Consider the following 22,551-nt stretch of genomic DNA (forward strand, 5'->3'; position numbering starts at 1 on the left):
AGGGATGGATGGGAATCTGTCACATCCAACTGCACAGAGCATTGTGGTAATGTAATGGTGAAGTTCAAAAATTGTGCTGGACTGGGATTCGAATCTGGATTTACAGCTTCACAAAAGCAGTTGGCTTAAAAACTTCAGCTGTCCAAACACGGTCCCTGACTGACTCAAATTTCACCTTGTGGTAAGTTGAAAATTTCAGTCAGTCCACATTACTGTGATGCCCTGCACAGGTGGAAGTCACAAATTCCCACCCATTCCCTTTCCTTCCCCATTATGTATTTCATGCACATAAAAGATATTAACAATAAGAGTCACTGATGATGTTGCTAGCCTCTGTGAAAATGAGGAAGAACTGCAGAATGGGTCGAATGGAATGGGCAGCTTATTGCACACAAACACTATGAATAAACTGAAGAAAGATGAAAGTACAAAGCAATGGCAGAAACTAGATTCGTGATGAACTTAACATCAAAATGAGGATCACAAAGTAGATCAAGTGAAATGGGTCTGCTACCTCAGATGCAAAATGACGTGTGGCAGGTGATATTAAGAGGATACAAGAAGCACACTAGTGCAGGCAAAGAGGGCATTGCTTGATAAAGTGTCTGTCAGTATCAGATATAGAAGGATAATAATTACGAAAAGAAAGAATGAACTGTGCATGTGGTAAGTTCGGCACACTGTGCGGTACCTCCGGGACTGGGAAGGGCGAGTTGTCCCGGAAGACGTCGTCGGCGACGAGCGGCGAGGGCGCGGGTGCGCTGAAGACGTGTGCGGTGTGGCTGCCCCTGGGGATGAGCACGTTTGCCACCTGCGAGGGCCGGATGTCCACCAGCAGTGAGGCGGCCTCAGCCGGCACCAGTGCGTGGCGGTGGGGCACTGGAGAGCCATGAACCACCTCACCGGCACCACCCTCTGCCACCAGCACAGCCTGTGAGCCCGTCACTACGGACTCCAGCTGCAACAGACAACAATCACTAACGGAGCTGTCCTCTGCCTCCAGCAACACCTCTGCTAGCAGTCACCACAGACAACAGCTGCAACAACATACAACACTCATTACAGGAACAGTGCACCGCCTCATAGGCACCGTCCTGTCACCAGTATCACCAGCTAGCCTGTCACTGCACACTGAGACAACTAACAACACTCACTGCTGGAGGAATACACCTCCACACTACTCCTGCCCTCTCCCCTCTCCCACTAGCTACAGCCTCTTCTCCTACTGTGCTTCACAGTTGAAAGCTGTCAAAAGCGCTACCACATGTCAAGGATTTCCTTAAGATGACTTGATTGCAGGAGTGTCTTAATAGTATAAATGTATCAAAACTTCAGGCATGATGTGGCATTTTTTCATGCATCTCAGTGTTTATGAGGTCATATCTCCTGAACGATAGGTAAGTGGTTCTTCCCCAACATCAATTGTTGCCGCGGATAGTAAGAGATATGTGTACCAAGTACACCCCCCCCTCCCCACACACACACATTTTATATTTTTATTTATATACAGAGTCCACCAGAAAAATGTATACATTTTTTGTCAGGCTCTATCGAGATATTGATATTGTAGTTCAATTTGAGTTACAAGTGTGTTATGGTTTTTGGCTCAACTGATGTTAGTACTTACATTTCGGTATTGAAAAAACAATATGAATGGAGCACACTTGACATTTGAGCAACGAAAATGTATTGTGAAGCAGTTTTTCAAGTTCGATAATGCCATTGACGTGCAATGTCAGTGGAGGTGGTATTTTGAAACAGAATCGTCAACCCGCCTAACAATTAACCCTTTAACTTCTCTGGACGTGTTAATGCGTGCACCTTTGTACCTGTCCCTGTGTGCTCCGAACATGTTTACTCACACCACCAGTCCTTCTACCTGGTACTCTGAAAGTGTCTACACAAAGACACGTTCAGAGAACCAGGTAGAAGGACTGGTGGTGTGAGTAAACATGTTCAGAGCACAGGTACAAAAGTGCATGCGTTAACATGTCCAGAGCAGTTAAAAGGTTAAATGCATCCTTGATAAGTTTGAATTGCATGGAACAATTTGTGACATTCACAAAGGAAGGCAGTATACAGCTAGAAGTCCTGCTCTGTCGGCTCTCGTGTTGAAAACGTTTGTTAATTCTCCACAGAAGCCTGTTAAGCAGTATGCATCTGAAGTGGGGGTTAGCAATACAAGTATATGAAGACTTCTGAAAGCTGCAAAGTGAAAAGTTTACCCTCCACAATTACTGCACGCAATTAATGATCATGATGCTGATTGCCGAATACAATTGTGCGAATGGTACCAGCAAATGGTTACTGATGATGAACATTTTTGTGACGAACGTAGTGTGGAGTGACAAGGCACAATTTAAATTTAATGGAACTGTGAATCGGCATAACAGTGTGTACTGTGTATAAAGCAGTCAATCTACAAGGGGTTCATGTGAGGTGTGGACTATCATCTAGGGGCTTAATAGGACCTTTTTTCTTTGATGCTACTGTCACTGGAGAAGTGTACCTGGAAATGTTTTACACATCAATTTTGCCAGTTATACGAGGTGCATTCAAGTTCTAAGGCCTCTGATTTTTTTTCTAATTAACTACTCACCCGAAATCGATGAAACTGGTGTTACTTCTCAACGTAATCGCCCTGCAGACGTACACATTTTCCACAACGCTGACGCCATGATTCCATGGCAGCGGCGAAGGCTTCTTTAGGAGTCTGTTTTGACCACTGGAAAATAGCTGAGGCAATAGCAGCATGGCTGCTGAATGTGCGGCCACGGAGAGTGTCTTTCATTGTTGGAAAAAGCCAAAAGTCACTAGGAGCCAGGTCAGGTGAGTAGGGAGCATGAGGAATCACTTCAAAGTTGTTATCACGAAGAAACTGTTGCGTAACGTTAGCTCAATGTGCGGGTGCGTTGCCTTGGTGAAACAGCACACGCGCAGCCTTTCCTGGACGTTTTTGTTGCAGTGCAGGAAGGAATTTGTTCTTCAAAACATTTTTGTAGGATGCACCTGTTACCGTAGTGCCCTTTGGAACGCAATGGGCAAGGATTACGCCTTCGCTGTCCCAGAACATGGACACCATCATTTTTTCGGCACTGGTGGTTACCCGAAATTTTTTTGGTGGCGGTGAATCTGTGTGCTTCCATTGAGCTGACTGGTGCTTTGTTTCTGGATTGAAAAATGGCATCAACGTCTCATCCATTGTCACAACCGACGAAAAGAAAGTCCCATTCGTGCTGTCGTTGCGCGTCAACATTGCTCGGCAACATGCCACACGGGCAGCTGTGTGGTCATCCATCAGCATTCGTGGCACCCACCTGGATGACACTTTTCGCATTTTCAGATCGTCATGCAGGATTGTGTGCACAGAACCCACAGAAATGCCAACTCTGGAGACGATCTGTTCAACAGTCATTCGGCGATCCCCCAAAACAATTCTCTCCACTTTCTCGATCGTGTCGTCAGACCGGCTTGTGCGAGCCCAAGGTTGTTTCTGTTTGTTGTCACACGATGTGCTGCCTTCATTAAACTGTCGCACCCACGAACACATTTTTGACACATCCATAACTCCGTCACCATATGTCTCCTTTAACTGTCGATGAATTTCAATTGGTTTCACACCACGCAAATTCAGAAAACGAATGATTACACGCTGTTCTAGTAAGGAAAACGTCGCAACTTTAAGTATTTAAAACAGTTATCATTGTCGCCGCTGGCCGTCAAATTCCATCTGCCATACGGTGCTGCCATCTCTGGGACGTATTGACAATGAACGCGGCCTCATTTTAAAACAATGTGCATGTTTCTATCTCTTTCCAGTCCGGAGAAAAAAAATCGGAGGCCTTAGAACTTGAATGCACCTCGTATGTGCACTTTATGGAGCTGATGAAGAGGTCTTCCACCAACAGGACAGGGTGCGACCACACTACCACCAGCTTTCCTGGATGACAATTTGTCAGGGCATCAGATTGGACAAAGATGGCCCATTGAGTTCCCTCCACATTTGACACATCTAACACCTATGGACTTTTACTTGTGGGGAACTGTGAAAGATAAAGTCTATCAACGTAAGCCACACACACTGGAGGAACTCCGCCAGGAGATTACAGTGACCGCTCATCATTCTGTTATGTGCATAGCCAACAATGGTGAACATTTCGAACATTTAAAGTAACCATGTGCTAAACTGAAGGTTGTACAAAATATGTGATCAATTATTAAATGTAAAATAAACACATAAGTAATACTTTTCAGTCCTTAAAGTGTATATACATTTTTCTGGCGGACTCTGTACATTGATGAGCCACAATATTATGACAACTCCACACTGCGAGAATGAATTCTGCCTGGTGATGTTACAGGCACATGATGTGGTAAAGAAAGAAGAGCAATGATATGGGTCACAAATAGAGATATCCACTGATGTAAGCCACTTGGACAAAGTGTAGATTGTTATGGCCTGATGCCTGAGAATGAGCATCTCAGAAACAACAAAAATGGTGTGCTGTCAGGTTGCTAGTGCTGTGAGCGTCCACAGAAAGTAATCAATGAATGGTGAAACTACACGAAGGTGACAAAGCATCGGATGCCTATGTCTCACCACAGAATATGCAAGTCAGAGGCTCACCCCGTCTTGCCAGGGTAGGTGGAGGAGATCTGTGGCATATATGATGCTGGTGCAGCCACAACTGTTTTGGAGCACACTGTTCAGTGCACATTCTCAAACGTGACACTCTGCAGCAGAGGAGCTCCACGAGTTACCATGATGACCGAATACTATCTTCAGTTACGGCTGCAGTGGGTGTGGCATCTAAATTTGACAGTGCATCAATTGAATGATGTTGCCCAGTCAAATGAATCGTGTTTCTTTTTACATCAGATGGATGGTCTTGTGCAAATATGCTGTTATCCAGGTGAATGGCTGCTCAAAACATGCACTCCACCTTGGACACAGGCTGATATTAGCTGTATTATGCTATGGGGACATTCACCTGGTGGTAATCAAGGGCAGCACAAGAGCTGTGGACTGTGTGTCATACTTGATGTCTTCTTCTCCTATGATGGCATCTTCTGACAGGAAAACTGTCCATTTCACCTAATCTGTACATGATGGAACACATGTGGAACACTATTGAGTGTGCCAACAAATCACCAACCTGTAACTGACTGGAATTACATTACTTGTGAGTAGACATTTCTGCAATGTACCTCTGAAAACCTACTGAGCTCTTTTCAAATCCCTACTGAGCAGAATTGTGAATGTATTGCATTCCAAATATGGACCAAGATGCTATTAAACAGACGACCAAAAGTTTTGGCTCCTCAGTGTATCTCTAGCCTGCCAATTTTTTATGCTAAAATATGCTCCAGTGATAACGAAACATAGTGACAGTTAAAAATATTCCTTTTTAGGCATTTCAAAATGGATACAGAATATAAACAAATATATTTTCAAGTGATAGAAATTTGTTAGGAGCTCCCATTTTCTATTACAAGCCATTCAAACAACGATAAAGTTCAGCCTGATGTTCCATTCAAGACCAGCATAGGACTTTTACAGTTTGACATACATTCTTGGTGGACAATTACAGTTTAAACTAGTCACAAATGACTAATACAGTGAATATATTTAAAAAGAAAGATGATGAGACTTACCAAACAAAAGCGCTGGCAGGTCGATAGACACACAAACAAACACAAACATACATACAAAATCTAGCTTTCGCAACCAACGGTTGCCTCGTCAGGAAAGAGGGAAGGAGAAGGAAAGACAAAAGGATATGGGTTTTAAGGGAGAGGGTAAGGAGTCATTCCAATCCCGGGAGCGGAAAGACTTACCTTAGGGGGAAAAAAGGACAGGTATACACTCGCACACACACACATATCCATCCATACATACAAGACACAAGCAGACATTTGTAAAGGCAAAGAGTTTGAGCAGAGATGTCAGTCGGGACGGAAGTATAGAGGCAAAGATGATGTTGAAAGACAGGTGAGGTATGAGCGGCGGCAGATTGAAATTAGGAATTAGCGGAGATTGAGGCCTGGCGGATAGCGAGAAGAGAGGATATGCTGAAGGGCAAGTTCCCATCTCCGGAGTTCTGACAGGTTGGTGTTAGTGGGAAGTATCCAGATAACCCGGACGGTGTAACACTGTGCCAAGATGTGCTGGCCGTGCACCAAGGCATGTTTAGCCACAGGGTGATCCTCATTACCAACAAACACTGTCTGCCTGTGTCCATTCATGCGAATGGACAGCTTGTTGCTGGTCATTCCCACATAGAACGCTTCACAGTGTAGGCAGGTCAGTTGGTAAATCACGTGGGTGCTTTCACACGTGGCTCTGCCTTTGATCGTGTACACCTTCCGGGTTACAGGACTGGAATAGGTGGTGGTGGGAGGGTGCATAGGACAGGTTTTACACCGGGGACGGTTACAGGGGTAGGAGCCAGAGGGTAGGGAAGGTGGTTTGGGGATTTCCCTACCCTCTGGCTCCTACCCCTGTAACCGTCCCCGGTGTAAAACCTGTCCCATGCACCCTCCCACCACCACCTATTCCAGTCCTGTAACCCGGAAGGTGTACACGATCAAAGGCAGAGCCACGTGTGAAAGCACCCACGTGATTTACCAACTGACCTGCCTACACTGTGAAGCGTTCTATGTGGGAATGACCAGCAACAAGCTGTCCATTCGCATGAATGGACACAGGCAGACAGTGTTTGTTGGTAATGAGGATCACCCTGTGGCTAAACATGCCTTGGTGCACGGCCAGCACATCTTGGCACAGTGTTACACCGTCCGGGTTATCTGGATACTTCCCACTAACACCAACCTGTCAGAACTCCGGAGATGGGAACTTGCCCTTCAGCATATCCTCTCTTCTCGCTATCCGCCAGGCCTCAATCTCCGCTAATTCCTAATTTCAATCTGCCGCCGCTCATACCTCACCTGTCTTTCAACATCATCTTTGCCTCTATACTTCCGTCCCGACTGACATCTCTGCTCAAACTCTTTGCCTTTACAAATGTCTGCTTGTGTCTTGTATGTATGGATGGATATGTGTGTGTGTGCGAGTGTATACCTGTCCTTTTTTCCCCCTAAGGTAAGTCTTTCCGCTCCCGGGATTGGAATGACTCCTTACCCTCTCCCTTAAAACCCATATCCTTTTGTCTTTCCTTCTCCTTCCCTCTTTCCTGACGAGGCAACCGTTGGTTGCGAAAGCTAGATTTTGTATGTATGTTTGTGTTTGTTTGTGTGTCTATCGACCTGCCAGCGCTTTTGTTTGGTAAGTCTCATCATCTTTCTTTTTAAATATATTTTTCCCACGTGGAATGTTTCCCTCTATTATATTCATATCATTAAATTAATACAGTGAATACATTGACAGTGGGTTCCCACACTCTTTGAATATTTAGGTCAGCCCTGGAGGTCTCAAGTAGTCTTGTTTGTGGTCCCACAGTGAATAACACCAGTTTTCTAACTTGGTCAATTTATACTACCTTACAGCAATAATAGTTCCAGAGTTACAATATATGACTTAAGCAATATTTTCACCAACTTTGTGGCATTCCATTATTCACAAGAAATGGCCAAATCTGCTATGTTTGATGTAGAGAACCTCTGATTTATGATATGTGAAAATACAAGCGTGTAAACTCCAAGAGCTGGTCAGTGATTTTGAGACAATAACAATGTTTGTTTTCATTGGATTTTCACTGTCAAATTGTTACACTTTTTAAAAAATTTAATATAAATAGTCACAACCACAATAAACATTTTTTTTAAAAACTTATATAAGGTTACGGTCTGTTTTAGATCATCTTCAGACCCACACTGAAATATTTACACACAACAGAATTAAAGGGATGTAGTAATATACAAAATACATCTTAGATAACAAATAATAAAAGAAGAAATTATACCCATGATGTAGATGGTGGCTGTGAACAGAGCACATGCTACACCTCCACGAATGGTAACTGCTAAGGAGAGTGAAGCAGCTGTTGCTTAAATACATGATGCTCCACCCACTGCACACCAGTTACATCAGCGATAGCAACTCAGGCATGCAGGATGTCAAACAGTTTTTACAATAAAGTATATATAAAGTGGTCACATGAAAGGTGACAACAGATGAAGAAATAAGTGCTTTATATTATATAAAGTAACTGCTATACACAACCTTATATCAATCTGTGATAAAAATATACATAAAAGAAATATTCAATCATAATTTGTTGTGAGAGCATTGACAGCCATCTGTGGGCATTTATCATAAAGTTGTGGACTATATAGCAACAAAGGCGGCAGTTAGGTGAAGTTAAAGGTCGTTGTGAAGACCTCTTTATATATACTTTATTGTAAAAGCCATATGACATCATGTGTGCCATTGGCTATCGCTGATGTAATCAGTGTGCAATGGGTGGAGCATCATGTATTTAAGCAACAGCAATTAGCATCCATGGAGGTGTGGCAGCTGCTCCGTTCACAGCGACCATCTATATCATGGGTATGAGTTCTTCTTTTATTATTTGTTATCTAAGATATATTTGTTATATTACTACATCCCTCTAATTCTGTTGTATGCAAATATTTCAGTGTGGATCTGAAGATGATCTAAGACAGACCAAAACTGGTAACCTCACATATATATAAAAGAGTTTATTGTGGTTGTGACTGTTTATATTCACTTTTAAATAATAAATAAACTGCTATACTCCAGAGAGACATTTTCTCAAAAATTACAGTTATACTTTTATTTTTTATACACATTTTTGTATTAGATTTGTGACATAAGTAAAGCTGTCATCAATCTGTAAATTGTTTTGAACACCACAGTGCTTTGATAGACAAGTGCTCCCTCAGGAAGTTGTATCCTTTCTCACAAAAACCGTAAGACAAAGAATGGACCACTGAGGCTCTCTCCCTTCTGACTCGATACACAGAACATGTTTAAAACCTCAGCTCTGCCCCAAAAGGCCCGTAACTCCCATTCTAACCTGGCAAGGACTATCTAATGATTCCTAACTTTGAGAGTTGTCAAAAATCATACCACAAAATTATTTCAACACGCAGACCTTTCAGTCAGTCAGCATCCAGAGCAGAATGCAGGTACTTCAATTAGCCATTTGCTGCTAATACTCACAGTACTTGTCACCATTTAGCCTGATTAAGGGAAAGCTGGCTCATTAGCTCTAGGCTGGAGAACAGATCCCACCCTTCAAAACCTGGAAAACCAGTGACACTGTCCACAATAGTGACCTCTACTAACTGGTGGGTGTGGCCAGAAACATATATGTTACACATTTTCCAAATGTTTTTCTAGCAATGATGTCACTCACCTACGACTGGAAAGCAGTACAGGAACCACCTTTGTGTTGAGTACAATTCCACAATTTCCATATTTGTACAAATTGTGCACTCACCTTGTAGGGCAGGCCTTCTACGACATGTGGTCGCAACTTTAGTGCCGGAGGCTTCTGGTTATTGTTGAAGTTAATGTTGAGGTTGTTGTGGTGGTTGTAGTTGAGGCTGGGATGCGGCCTGTCGTGGTGGATCCGGTAGTGGTTGGCGGAGCCCGGAGGCCGGGCCTGGATCTCTCCTCCCACCTGGTTGCCTTGAGGTGACGGGGGCGGTGGCGGTGGCGGTCCCAGGAACTCGTCCCTGGTGAACAAGGTGCAGATACTGTCACATTTCACATTGTGGATCTCCGTGATCACCCCTGTCGGCTACTGTGTGACCATCAGAAGCACAAAACTGTGACCATGTTTTAGAAAAGTACTAATCTACAATATTACCTGTGCCATCTTCCGTAGATGAGATTGTTAATCTAAGGTAGTACAGTGACCCTAAGATGCAGTGATTACCTATTCTAATTTGGTCGGTGCAAGAAATTTCAGTAACTAAAGTTTTGTTGTCAAGAAGAGGAAGGGGAGTAGGGCGCGTGTGTGTAGTTGCAGGCCTGCATAGTAATTTCACCAACGAAGTATTGGCCTAGCTCCACAGTTTCATTATTCTATATTGATATAAGCTATAATGGAGTTATAAGAATCTGACTGCAAAACACAATAAAAATACTGTAGATGTAAAAGCTGTTGAATATATGGGAGGAAACTTATAGAAGAATGTTCATTGCTCCATCTGGAAATACATAAAAAAGAGGGTTTATTATTTGGGGGCCTGGGAGGAGAGCTGGTGTTGAACATAGGAAAAATATAAAAGAGGGAACAAAGAAAAAAATTAGTTCCATAATGTGAATCTAGGAGGAGCCATTTGTTTACGTTTTTCGACATGGATCACTCCTTGGACTATCTGCACTTATGACTTTGGCCGTGCTTTGGACTTTGCTACTGGCTACAAGAGGGAACAAAGAAAAAAAATTAGTTCCATAATGTGAATCTAGGAGGAGCCATTTGTTTACGTTTTTCGACATGGATCACTCCTTGGACTATCTGCACTTATGACTTCGGCCATGCTCTGGACTTTGCTACTGGCTACCTGTGAACTCTGTTCACATTGACCACAGGGGCTGCCTGTTTGTACACCCTGTCTCTGCGTCACCACCAGTGTAAGTCGTCATAAACTGTGTTCCATTTACGCTGAGTAAAATAAAAAGCCTTGCAGCATCTAATACAGTTTTATCTCTGGTTGACTGTCTATAGTACATCTGAATGAAGTGACCAACAATACTCTGTCAATGTACTGATATTCCAATGGCCCCAATATCGTCATAACACCATTTTGGTGTACTGATGAAAGTGTTCACCAAACAGTTGGAATGAAAAATCATTTCCTGGATGTCAGGTCCAATGAACATGCCTTCTTTAAGTTTCACATTTGATGTATGAGGAAAAATCTCACAGATAAGTTAAAACATTTCCCATCTTTCAGTAAAGCTTTCACAAACTGTTTTGCCAGTCCAGAATTGATTTGTTGAGGTTCAATAGGTATTTTTCAGGCCTATGTGATTCTTTTGCAAAAAGAGGAGCCAGAGAGTTCATCACAGCAATTGTGATATATGCTTACCAGTGCAACCACCGGCACAGAAATTATGTTTGACATCAATGAGCAATAACCACTCACAGATGGCAGATGACATGACTAGCAGTGGAGGCTATGTAAAGCATGTCAGTGGCAGGCGGAAAACAATGCAGTCGTTGCTGTAATATGGAAATGGAGTGATTCATATGATGTCCAAAAGGGCAAGGTCATTGGCTTTCAGGCCAAGGGCAGAAGCATTTCTGAAACTGCAAAGTCTGTAAACTGTTTGCATGTCACTGCAGTTAAAGTATATACCGTGCATGGGAAAATGGTGCCATCCAAAACTTGCACCGATGCAACCATGGTGCACCACAGGCCTTAGATGAAAGGAATGAATGATGGCTGCGGAGATGTGTATGATGGTATAGAAGTGTGACTGTTGAGTAATGGACCATCAAAATAAACCAAATGACTACCAACAATGTCTCCTCAATGACCATTCAGCAAACATTGCCGCGTTTGGGCCTTCGCGGCATATGCCTAGCTCACACACCCGTTCTGAGTGCTGTTCGTCAGTGATGAAGGGTGGAATTTGCATGCCAATAGTGCAGCCAGGTGTCCACTGAGAGGTAACAGGTTATCTTTTCAGATGAATCATATTTTCTGCTACACAAGACAGATGGCTGTTGGCATGTATCGTCATGCAACAACTGTCGTAAGGGTCCGAGCCAGAGGAGGGAGTGTTATGGTCTGGAAAATGTTTTTGTGGCACTCCCTAGGTAATTTCATCATTCTGGAAGGCATAATGGATCAACAAAAATATGCATCTATCCTTGGGGACCATGTGCTTCTACATGCAATCTTTCCTCAGCACGATGACATCTACCAGCAGGACAATAGAAGTGCAACTGTTGAGTAATGGACCACCAAAATAAACCAAAGGACTACCAACAATGTCTCCTCAGCTCGCAGTGTACATCCACGGTTTGAAGACTACCACACTTCCAAGATTTAAACGCAGTCAAGAACATTTGGGACCACTTCAATATGTCTTTTTGCACCATGGATCTCCAACCAAGAAACACAACACAGCTGGCCACACCACTGCTGTCGATATCTTCCGGAGCCTCATTGACTTGCTTCCTGCCTGTCTGTGCTGCGACAGGTGGTTGTTCGGACTTTTGACCGCTCGTCACATTAATGTAACTGGACCATGTAGCATGTGAAATATTAGTTTGAAGCATAAGTTCAGGACGTTTTTGTTTTGCTTATTGGTATTCCAATTTCTACAGGTTTACTTATCGATTGTCATTTTTCTTCAGTTCACTGTTGCTATTTGAATTTACATATTATCGTTTTGTCATATGGAGAGAGTGAGTGGAATTGTGGACATTAGAAAATGGACTTCCACGTGAAGAGTTCAATAGAGGGGTGATAGCAGCGGAGAAGCCAGAAGCATTTGTGGCATGTATGGGTATAACGGCACTAGACACAGCACAGCAAGAAAATGGTTTCCTCATTTTAAGGATGCTCATTTTGACATTAATGACCCTCCACATTCAGGAAGAACTTCGCTATTTGATGAAGACTGTTTATACGCATTAGTCCACAATGATCCACGTCATTGTACTCGAGAACTGGCAGATGTGAGGCACTGTGATCATTGCACCATCGTGTGACATTTACATGTGATGGGGGAGTTTCAAAAATTGGGTGTATGGGTACCACATGCTCTAAGCCAATATTGCATAAATCGGTGGGTGGCAATACCTGCATCTCCTCTTGTTCGTCACCAGTTGGCTCGGCGAAAACGTCATCCATTCATTATTACTGTTGAATATAAATAGTACCTTTATGCTAACACAGAGAAAGGAAAGGAATAGTTTATTTCAACAAAGCAGCAATTCCCTATACAAAGACTTGTGCACACTGACCAAAAAACAGTGTCGGGCATCTACTACAACAGCAGTGGTGCAGTGTAGTACAAATTGTTTCCTGAGGTGTAACCATCACTATTGATGTTTTTGGTTGACAACTGAGACATCTTGCAGACACAATCCAAGAACAACAACCAGGAAGACTGCGGGAAGTGACGCTACTCCACAAAAATGTCCACTCACATTCTGCTGGACTGACAAAAAACACAATTCAGGAGTTGGGTTGGAAAGTCATTCCTCACCAATCTTATTCACCTGATCTTGCACCCACAGATTTTCACCTTTCCTACTCTCTATCAAACAACCTTCAAGGACATTACTTTCAAAATGAAAATGTGCTCCAAGCATGGCTTTATGAGTTCTTCACCTCAAAACCACTCGATTTCTGCAGTTGCACAACCGAAAAGTTACTACAGCTTTGTCAGACTATTGGAAATAGTGAAGGAGAATATATTATTGATGACTAAATTCTCTGTTACATCTATGTGTTGTGTTTATTAAACTTACAGAAAAACACTATGAACTTGTGCTCCAACCCAATATATATCACTACAACTGCGTTCATTTCAAATATTGTCCGCCCCGGTAGCTGAGTGGTCAGCGTGACAGCCTGTCAATCCTAAGGGCCCGGGTTCGATTCCCGGCTGGGTCGGAGATTTTCTCCGCTCAGGGACTGGGTGTTGCGTTGTCCTAATCATCATCATTTCATCCCCATCGACGTGCAGGTCGCCGAAGTGGCGTCAAATCGAAAGACCTGCACCAGGCGAACGGTCTACCCGACGGGAGGCCCTAGCCACACGACATTTCCATTTCCATTTCAAATATTGAGTGTCAATTGTAAAAACTGGTGGCTGACAAGCTTTTCATTACTATATTAGAAGTGAGCACACTAAAACTACAAGAATAATCTGCTTTATTAAACATTTAGTCATGTTTACTTGAAAAATGGAGGAGAAATAAATGACATAAATAAGGGGAAAGTTGGGTGAAGGGTACAAAAGCTGCTACAGGAAGAACAGGGAGGCCAATGCTGGGGTACAGTAAGCATGTTCAAATGGGTCTAAACTGCATTAGTTTTGGAGAGATGAAGAGGCTTTCATAGAATAGAAATAGTGTGGAGAGCTGCACCAAACCTGTCTTACGACTGAATACTGCAGCAACAACAAGTGTATATTCCCTGTGTGACAATGATATTTGTAGCAGCTGAAATTGCTAAACTCTGGGGGCATGATGGAATCCCTGTCAGTTTATGTAAGGAATTTGTGACTGAGGTAACAAAACTACATGGCAGATTCCTCTAACAAAAGGAACTGCACCAATATTTGGAAGAAAGCACAGTTCATATCCATCTGCTTGGAGAATAGCTGCATGATCCATAACAGTACCTTCCAGTATCTTTGACAATCATCTGCTATGGAATGCTAGAACATATTCCCATTTTAAGCATGATGGCGTGTGTCTGGAACAGAATGACCTTCTCCATGCCAGCCTACATGGATTTCAAAAAAGGTTAATGGTGAGAAACACATCTCCCACTTTTTCTGCATGAAATCCTGAAAGGCATAGATTACAGCAATCAGGTAGCTGCATTATTTCTTGACTTCTGAAAGTTATTTGGCTGAGTACCAAACCAACTATTATCCACAAAAAATTCCAATTATATGGGATACATAACAAAAATGCTAACATCAACAACAAAACAACAACATAGCAAAAACTGGCTCTGAGCACTATGGGACTTAACATCTGAGGTCATCAGTCCCCTAGAACTTAGAATTACTTATACCTAACTAACCTAAGGACAATACACACATCCATGCTCGAGGCAGGATTCGAACCTGCGACCGTAGCGGTTGCGCGGTTCCAGACTGAAGCGCCTAGAACCACTTTGCCACACCGGCCGGCAACAACATAGCAAGAAGCAACTTACTTGATGATGAGTGGCAAAATATGTAGTTGTGCTGCATAGGGTATAACGAATGGCCACTGATGCCTTAAAGAAAGTAGCCTCATAGATAAATAGATAGGTACAGGAACAGACACCTGAGGTTTCAAGCAGGGTGTGCCCACAGTGCTTTGGTACTCACCTCCTGGGTGGTTGTTGGTGGTGGTTGTGGTGGTGCAGCCACGGCTTCTGATGAGGTGGTGGCGGCCTCATGCCCACAGGGACAGCGTCGAGGTCGGAGTCGACTTCGTGGTCGAGGTCGTGGTCGTGCCCGGCGGCTGCGATCTTGGGCGGACGCGGTCCCATGACGGCAGGCTTGCCCACGATGACATCACTGTTGGCGGTAATGACCTCACCCGGGCTGATGGGGATGCCGTCTCCCAGCGGCTTCTCCAGAGTGGGCCGGCCGATCACGACGGCGCCCACTGGCTCGGCAGCATTTCCCCACTTGCCGGACCCTGGGACAGTGTGAGGTCAGCATTAGTTTGCAGTTCAAGCGCACCACACACTAGGACTGCTCGAGGACTGGTGTTAGAGAGTAGCAAATATTGTTAAATCCTGTCTAGTCATGAAATGTGGCGTGTCTAGGAAACCTGCTTTCTTGGATCGCTAGACAGCATTCAGACCAATTGTATTAATGAGTTTGATTACAAAATGGGTAATTACAATAGTTAACTTAGTGTTACATAGATGTGTTGCAAGCAAAGGGTGACATAAAAAATAATCAAGTTTCTTCAGTGTAGCAACTCCAAAGTCTGATACATAGAGGGTTCAAGCAAAGTAATGAGCTTTGACACTTCTGTGCAAGTCGCTAATCTTGAGGCTGCTGTTCAACTGGGCTGTGACTGGTCGGGGGACGGCACTTGTGTTTTCTTCGCATAAAGGCTGCTGCTGTCACATTGTCATCCTGGAGAGGGCCATTGTCAAGTGGTTCAGTTTCCATGATAAGAACTATGCAGTAGAACTGAAGAAGATGGAGCAACATTGACATGTTGAGATATGAATGGTGATTATGTGAAGAACTCAAGCACGTATAAAGGGCAGTGAAATGAAAATTCAACAGATGAAAAAAAAGATAAGTAAACTGTTTATCATTTTAAAACTAATCACCATAACTGTTAACACATTTGTCCTACTGTGAGACAAGATGGTCAGTGCCTTCACGGAAAAATGTTGGCCTTTGCCTACAGAACCATGATTGTACCAAGACGTGCACCTTATCCACAGCTAGTCGACAGCTGCAAATATCTTTCTTCTCGGTTCCAAAAATATGGAAATGTGAATGTGGGCCCACCCACATTTTCCTTGTCATTTCACATTCTCCATGCAGGCCCAATCTCTCCCTACACAATTTCTGTATTTTTTGGAGTCCTGAAGGAAGACACTTGTGGCTGTCGATTTGCTTCGGACAAAGAGATGCACGTCTGGCTACAATTACAGTTCCGTAGGCAACTGCAAACATTTTTCATTAAGACACTGACCGTCTTGTCTCACAGTGGGATAAATGTATCGACAACTATGGTGATTACTTTTGAAACAATAATCAGTTTACTTAGGTTGTAGCCATCTGTCTCATTTTCATTTGACTCCACTTTATATGCGGAAAACTAAAACTGCCTCTAGATGTCTTTCAACAAATGCATGTATTTCATTTCAAGGTGGAGCAACACGTACTTTTGGAATATGCCTCTTACCTACAGAAATTTGATTAGGTAACATAAACACTCTGGTATAAACTTATCATTTTCAGAGCTTAGTATAAACTTCTCTTTTTCAGAGCTCGTTCCCTGGCTCACCTTGATATACTGACAGACATTACTGTTTGTGAAAATTGCAGCACAAAAGAGGACACATGAGATTACAGTGAAATTTATTCCACATATTAGGGGCATGACAGAACATATGTGATTATAAATACAGAACACTACATGCACTCTGATCATGAGAGTTCAGTACGGAATGAAGCAGCCACACGGTGGGATGTCATAGCGTGGACTCAGAGAGTGTCTGAATGTGCTGCTGGGGAACACACTGCCACTGGATTTGCAGGCACATCTACAAAGCACCGACAGTCGTTGCAAAAGGAACAGAATGAACAAGCTGCTGACTGACCATATGCCAGACATTTTAGATGTAGGGCAAATACTTTTTTCTACACTGACCAATCCTATGAATGTGTCTTCATATTTCTTATGTCTTCTTCTATTATCAAGCACAATATCAGAACTGCCTCTCTGGTGCCTTTACCTTTCATAAGGCAATACTGATCATCATCTGACAGATTTTCAGTTTTCTTTTCCATCCTTCTGTATATTATTATTGGCAGCACCTTGAATGCATGAGCTTTCCAGTTGATTGTATGACAACTCTCGCACTTGCCTGCCCTTGCCATTGTTGGTCTCAGTACAGTTCTATTTTTCCAGAAATTTGATGGTATGTCTGCAGACTCAGAGATTCTACAAACCAACCTGAATAAGCATTTGCTTGCCACATCTCCCAATGATTTTAGAAATTCCAACAGAATATTACCTATCCCATCTGTCTCATTTGATCACAAGTCTTCCAAAGCTGTTACTCTCTGAATCTAATATGGATCACATGGGTTTTCCTATCTGACTCCTATTCCTTATTCTGTCATTGTAGAAACAATTATCCCACAGTCTTCCACACCTCCACACTAATTTATTCTTCACATTAATATGGAAGACTGATACCACATACTCCTACAACCAGGTCCCTTACTCATCAGTTGCATAGACACCCTCTTTAACTCATTCTTGCACCATCCTTCCTATCCTCTTAACTTGCTTCACAAATGAGAATTAATTATTTTTACTAAACAAAGTATTACTGTGTCGATTGTACGTGACACATTAACACTGCGTACCAGAGCAGGATATGAACCTGAACCTCTGCCTCTGGTGGGCAGATAAATCTTCACGCTCTCACTGACCTCAGCCAACTCCATTTCTCCAGTGAAAGAACCTCTGGTAGTAGTGCTAGGAAATCACAGGTGAAAACAACGGTAACAATTACAGTTTCACGTATCCCTAGAGATGTGCTCAGACTCAGAAAAATCAGGAAATGAGTCATGACATGCTCTTCATACTTTCGATATAGTGCATGCAGCAAGTAACAGTGTGTGTCTTGTGATGGGGACTGACCTGGCAGGGCGTTGACCTTGACACGTGCCTCGTAGTTCTGACTCTCCGCAGCTTCGATGTCGTGGTCGGCGGCGGCAAGTCCGCCCACAGGGATGTAGATGGGTGACCTCGACGGTGGCTCTGTGTCTGCCTGTGGCCGGTACACGGGGTGCGGGTAATCCTCACGGTCACTTGGCGCTAGGTCTGGGGCTCTGCGGGCACCGACATGCCAGTTATTGTCCACACAGTCATGAAGTTCCACAAGGTTAAGTGTTAGGTTCGCCACTGTTTCTCAAACATGTAACTCACCTTAGATTTAATACACAACAAGCAGAATTAATACAGAGGCATGTGACGGCTGTGCAGTATCCGCAAATAACAAGCAGATGTAACAAAAGTGGAACATTAAGAAAAACAAATTATTGTTAAGAGGGATAAGGAAAACAAATTATTGTTAAGAGGGATACAACATAGGATCACAGATTACATTGCCATAGTAGAGTAGGGAAAACATAACTAAGATTAAAATGACATGAAAAAAGAGTGAGTGATAGAATTGCTAGGTGATCAGATACCAATAGACAGGTGGTGTTGAAACAGTCTTTCTTGGCCAAAGTGTGGAGGAGTTGTAATAACTGCCAAATGAAATGGTCAACATAAATTAACAGATAATTGGGTCTAAGGTAAACAGAGTCAAGTTAAAACTGTTGAAAATAGTAGATAGAAGAGTAGCACCTGAACTGGCAGTGGAATAGAAGACTAATGGAAGAAATTCTGGTGTCTGGAACACACCAACCCAAAAAATACACAAATGGAGAAGATTATTAGAAACAGAATGGGGAAGGGTGAAGGAGATCATGAGAAACAGATTTGTGATGGGTAATGTACCTCTCTTCAACAGTAATGTTATGCAGATGTTACACACTGATGCGGAGTTCTGGAAGAAGGCTTGGAAGTGAAGGGCTGGAGCACTGAGTTATGTGAAAGTGAAACATGGAGCTTGGGAAAATCGGAAGAATGTGAAATGTATGAGGAATATTCACAAAGTTTTAATTATAATGTCAAAAAATAAAGTTGTGTAAATAATTTGTTTGCTGGTACATATCTGCAGTCCCGCTACACTCCGTGAAGTCAGTACACCACAATAATGTAGCACACTGCCGGAGGAGCGAAAACAAAATTTCGCAGCTCATTGTTAAAGCGGAGTATTGTGTAGTAATTTGTTTCTCTCAGTAGTGTAAATATGGCAGCTGCATCAGTGCAAACTTGATGACTTCTTCAGACATGCCAGTTCACCTGATATCTCCAAATGCTTCTTCAGCCATCTGGCTTGACACAGCTGCAACACTTCTGCTGCTGACAAAATCGAATTACCATGCAATACTCCATTTTATATGCTCCTCCACAGCCAATGATGGTAACACACACCTGTGTGGAGGCACTAAACTAAGAGGTACACTGGTACAAATCCTGGAGGTGGAAAATTTTCAGTGCTGTTTTTGGCCAGCAAGGGGAGGGGAGGTGGTGGTGTAAAGTTTCCGATCACCAGTCTTTGTGCTAGTGACCTGGATCAAATTTCAAATCTCTCCACAGTGCACGATGAAGTAAGGACACGTGACACTGTCAACGGTGATTTGTCCATCAGATGGGGACGTTAAGTGCAGTAGCCCCCTCAGTGCTATTCGAGACAAATAGGCTACGTCTCAACACTGGGTTTCACTCTCTCCCTTCCCTTCATCCATAAAAATAAAAACCCAACACTACACAGTACAAACACTCATAACAGCCATCCACATGACACAGATGCACTTGACACTTCATAATACATTGGAAGAAGTCAACGGCAAACTGCCTCCACGAGGCTGCTGCCGAGAGTGGCAATCGGGATTCCTAAATCTGCTCCCCTTATATTTTTTCCCTCAGTATGGGACTATTTCGACTTTAGACTCCATGTTATCAATGGGCTACACAATTTAGTTGTGCTTCTTCAGTAGCATGCTACAGTACTATGGCACAGGGATTTCAATTCATACCAGGACTGCAGACATATACCCGAAAACAAAAAAAAAATTACTTACATAGCTATATTTTTTTGAGCTGTAGTTAAAGCTCGATGACCAGCAGTCATAGTTTGCCAAGAACCTTTCAGCAAGAGAGAGCTTATCTCACTCTGATATGTGGCATAGCTACTCTACAGCTATAATGCAGGTGTCAGTCGGATAGGGGAAACCACTATAGTGTCATTGTTGACCACAATAACTGTGTTGTTATGTTTCCAGGAATGATCTTTATGAAGAATTGTCAGTTTGTTAATAATAAAACTCACACAGACTTCACAAATAGTTTATGAGTACCTCTTATTACAATGTTCCATCAAGATCACAATTTTAATTTGATTAATAACTAATTTCAGCTATTGCCATTGTCACATTCTTTCTTTTTTTTTTTTTTTTTTTTTTTTGTTGTGGTTTTTGGGCGCAAAACTTCTATGGTCATTAGCGCCCAGTCACATTCTTTCAAGACATTATACGGAAGCAAAACAGTAGAAACAAAATAAATATCTTTAAAAAATCAAACAAGGGTGTGTCTAGGATGGAATAATGACAATGTTATAAAAGGATGGATTGCTACTGATTATATAGTGGAGATATTTAGCTGCAAACAGGTATAATAAAAAGACTGCTGAACTAGGAAGCTTTTGGCTAGTATGTCCTCTGCTGAAATAGACAACATACACACATACACACACACACACACACACACACACACACACACACACATATTCATGCAGACTCGACTCTCACACACATGGCTACTGTCTCGGGCAGAGAAAGTGGTCATGTTGTGTGAGAGCTTGAGTCTGTGTGAATGTGTGCATATGTGTATGTTGTCTATTTCAGGAGAAGACCTACTGGCCAAACACTTGCTAGTTTAGCAATCTTTTTCTTATGCCTGCCTGCAGTTCAACATATCCACTACATGGTGAGTAGCAGTCTACCCTTTTCATAACATTGTAGGTGAAATAGCTGACTGCAGGGCAGCACCACAGCTCAGCTCGAGATAGGATCTCACGTGTGTTGCTTTACACTTTCCCACAGTTTAAGAGCTCGCAGAATTTTGTTCTCACCTGTTGTTGGTGATGGCAGAGTCATTGCGCCTCTTGGCTGCATCCGGTTGCTGCTGCAGATTGCCTTGGATGAGACCAGCCATCGCGTTGAACACCGGACCCAAAGCGTTGAGCCCATTGATGCCCAGTGAGCCCAAGCTCAACAGGTCACTCACCTGCAAACCACATACAAGGCAATGTAGATAAGTGGTAAGTTTCAGATCTACCTATACTTATTGGAAATGCCATTAATATGAGCCTCCACTAATATTGTAGCATTCCAATTGCACTATCTTTGCTGATAGAATTTTCATCTGGGGTGCATTTTTATGTGCAAGTTCTATTTAATATTACACATCACCAAATTTTGCAAAGTATTTATTTGGCATCCATGTATAAACAACAAAACAAGTGAGATACTCTGCACAATATCTTTGCATCAATGTTGCCATCTTCACACTATGCCGAAAGAACACACTACAACCTTGAAAATGTGCAGACTTATATATCAAAGTGTTTTCTTGCTACAAATGTTGATAATGTGCCATGATTCTCACATTAACCCAGCTTCAGCTCAGGATGCTGCTTTTATTCTGGTGGCTTGTGATGCCATTCTCATGGCATTGAGCAAACACTAAGTCAGAATTAGGATGTGTCTTATGAATCGAATTTAGTTTCATATAATAATAAGTTATGCTAAGGCAAATTATGTGTATAATTTGGTGCCCCTGGATGACATTTGAAGTCCTTTGCAAACTGTTGACTCTGAATGCATGAAAATTGCGCAGCAATCTCTATACAACTTGGATGTAGAAGTCTGGTCTCTGAGTGTAGAACTGTAGTGTGCCTGCAAATCCATGTGCTTTGCATTGTCTGCCTTGTTGTTGTGTGGCAAACAAATTTTTATCCGTCTGTACGTGACAAAGAACTGCAGACTGATTTCTTGTTTTGAACTTTATGTGATGTAATAGGCTGATGTGATAGTGAAACAGATCAGACAGTTACAAAAAATAAATGGTACTTAGTCTACACAAAGTGTTATGAGAATTATTGATGTATCTTTATCAACATTTTAACCAACTGATTGTGTTAAAAAACATCTTCTAGGTAAAATTACTTATCAGAACTGCGGTATTTCGACCTCCTGATTCAATTCAAATACGTTAATTGCAACAAAATGCTCAAAAAAAAAAAAAAAAAAAGTGGGAAAATTAAGAGTACTATTGCTGTATCAATCTTTGCACAGTTAGTTCATAGAAGTTACACCCTCCTCCCCCTCCATGGAACCTGTTATGTTACTGCAGAAAGAGGTGGTTCTGCATTGCATTACCTGTTAGTAATGTCAAAAAAGATACCAAAAGTGAAAATTTGAATTACTCAGTGAGAAACTACATGATAAATATAACTAAAATGACTAACATGAACAGAGACATAGAATTT

At 42.4% G+C, this 22,551-nt stretch overlaps 1 protein-coding gene across 1 annotated transcript in view; it reads right to left on the reverse strand.

Moving 5' to 3' along the window:
- The window catches only part of LOC126109469 (uncharacterized), a 172,971-nt gene that overhangs the window by 73,342 nt on the left and 77,078 nt on the right, over nucleotides 1-22,551 (reverse strand). Inside the window, 5 exon segments of the mRNA XM_049914497.1 lie at nucleotides 692-958; nucleotides 9,426-9,663; nucleotides 15,005-15,320; nucleotides 18,027-18,217; nucleotides 21,133-21,287. Of these exon segments, the coding sequence (XP_049770454.1) occupies nucleotides 692-958; nucleotides 9,426-9,663; nucleotides 15,005-15,320; nucleotides 18,027-18,217; nucleotides 21,133-21,287 (1,167 nt within the window).

This window comes from Schistocerca cancellata, chromosome 12, assembly GCF_023864275.1.
Source record: "Schistocerca cancellata isolate TAMUIC-IGC-003103 chromosome 12, iqSchCanc2.1, whole genome shotgun sequence".
Lineage (NCBI taxonomy): Eukaryota > Metazoa > Arthropoda > Insecta > Orthoptera > Acrididae > Schistocerca > Schistocerca cancellata.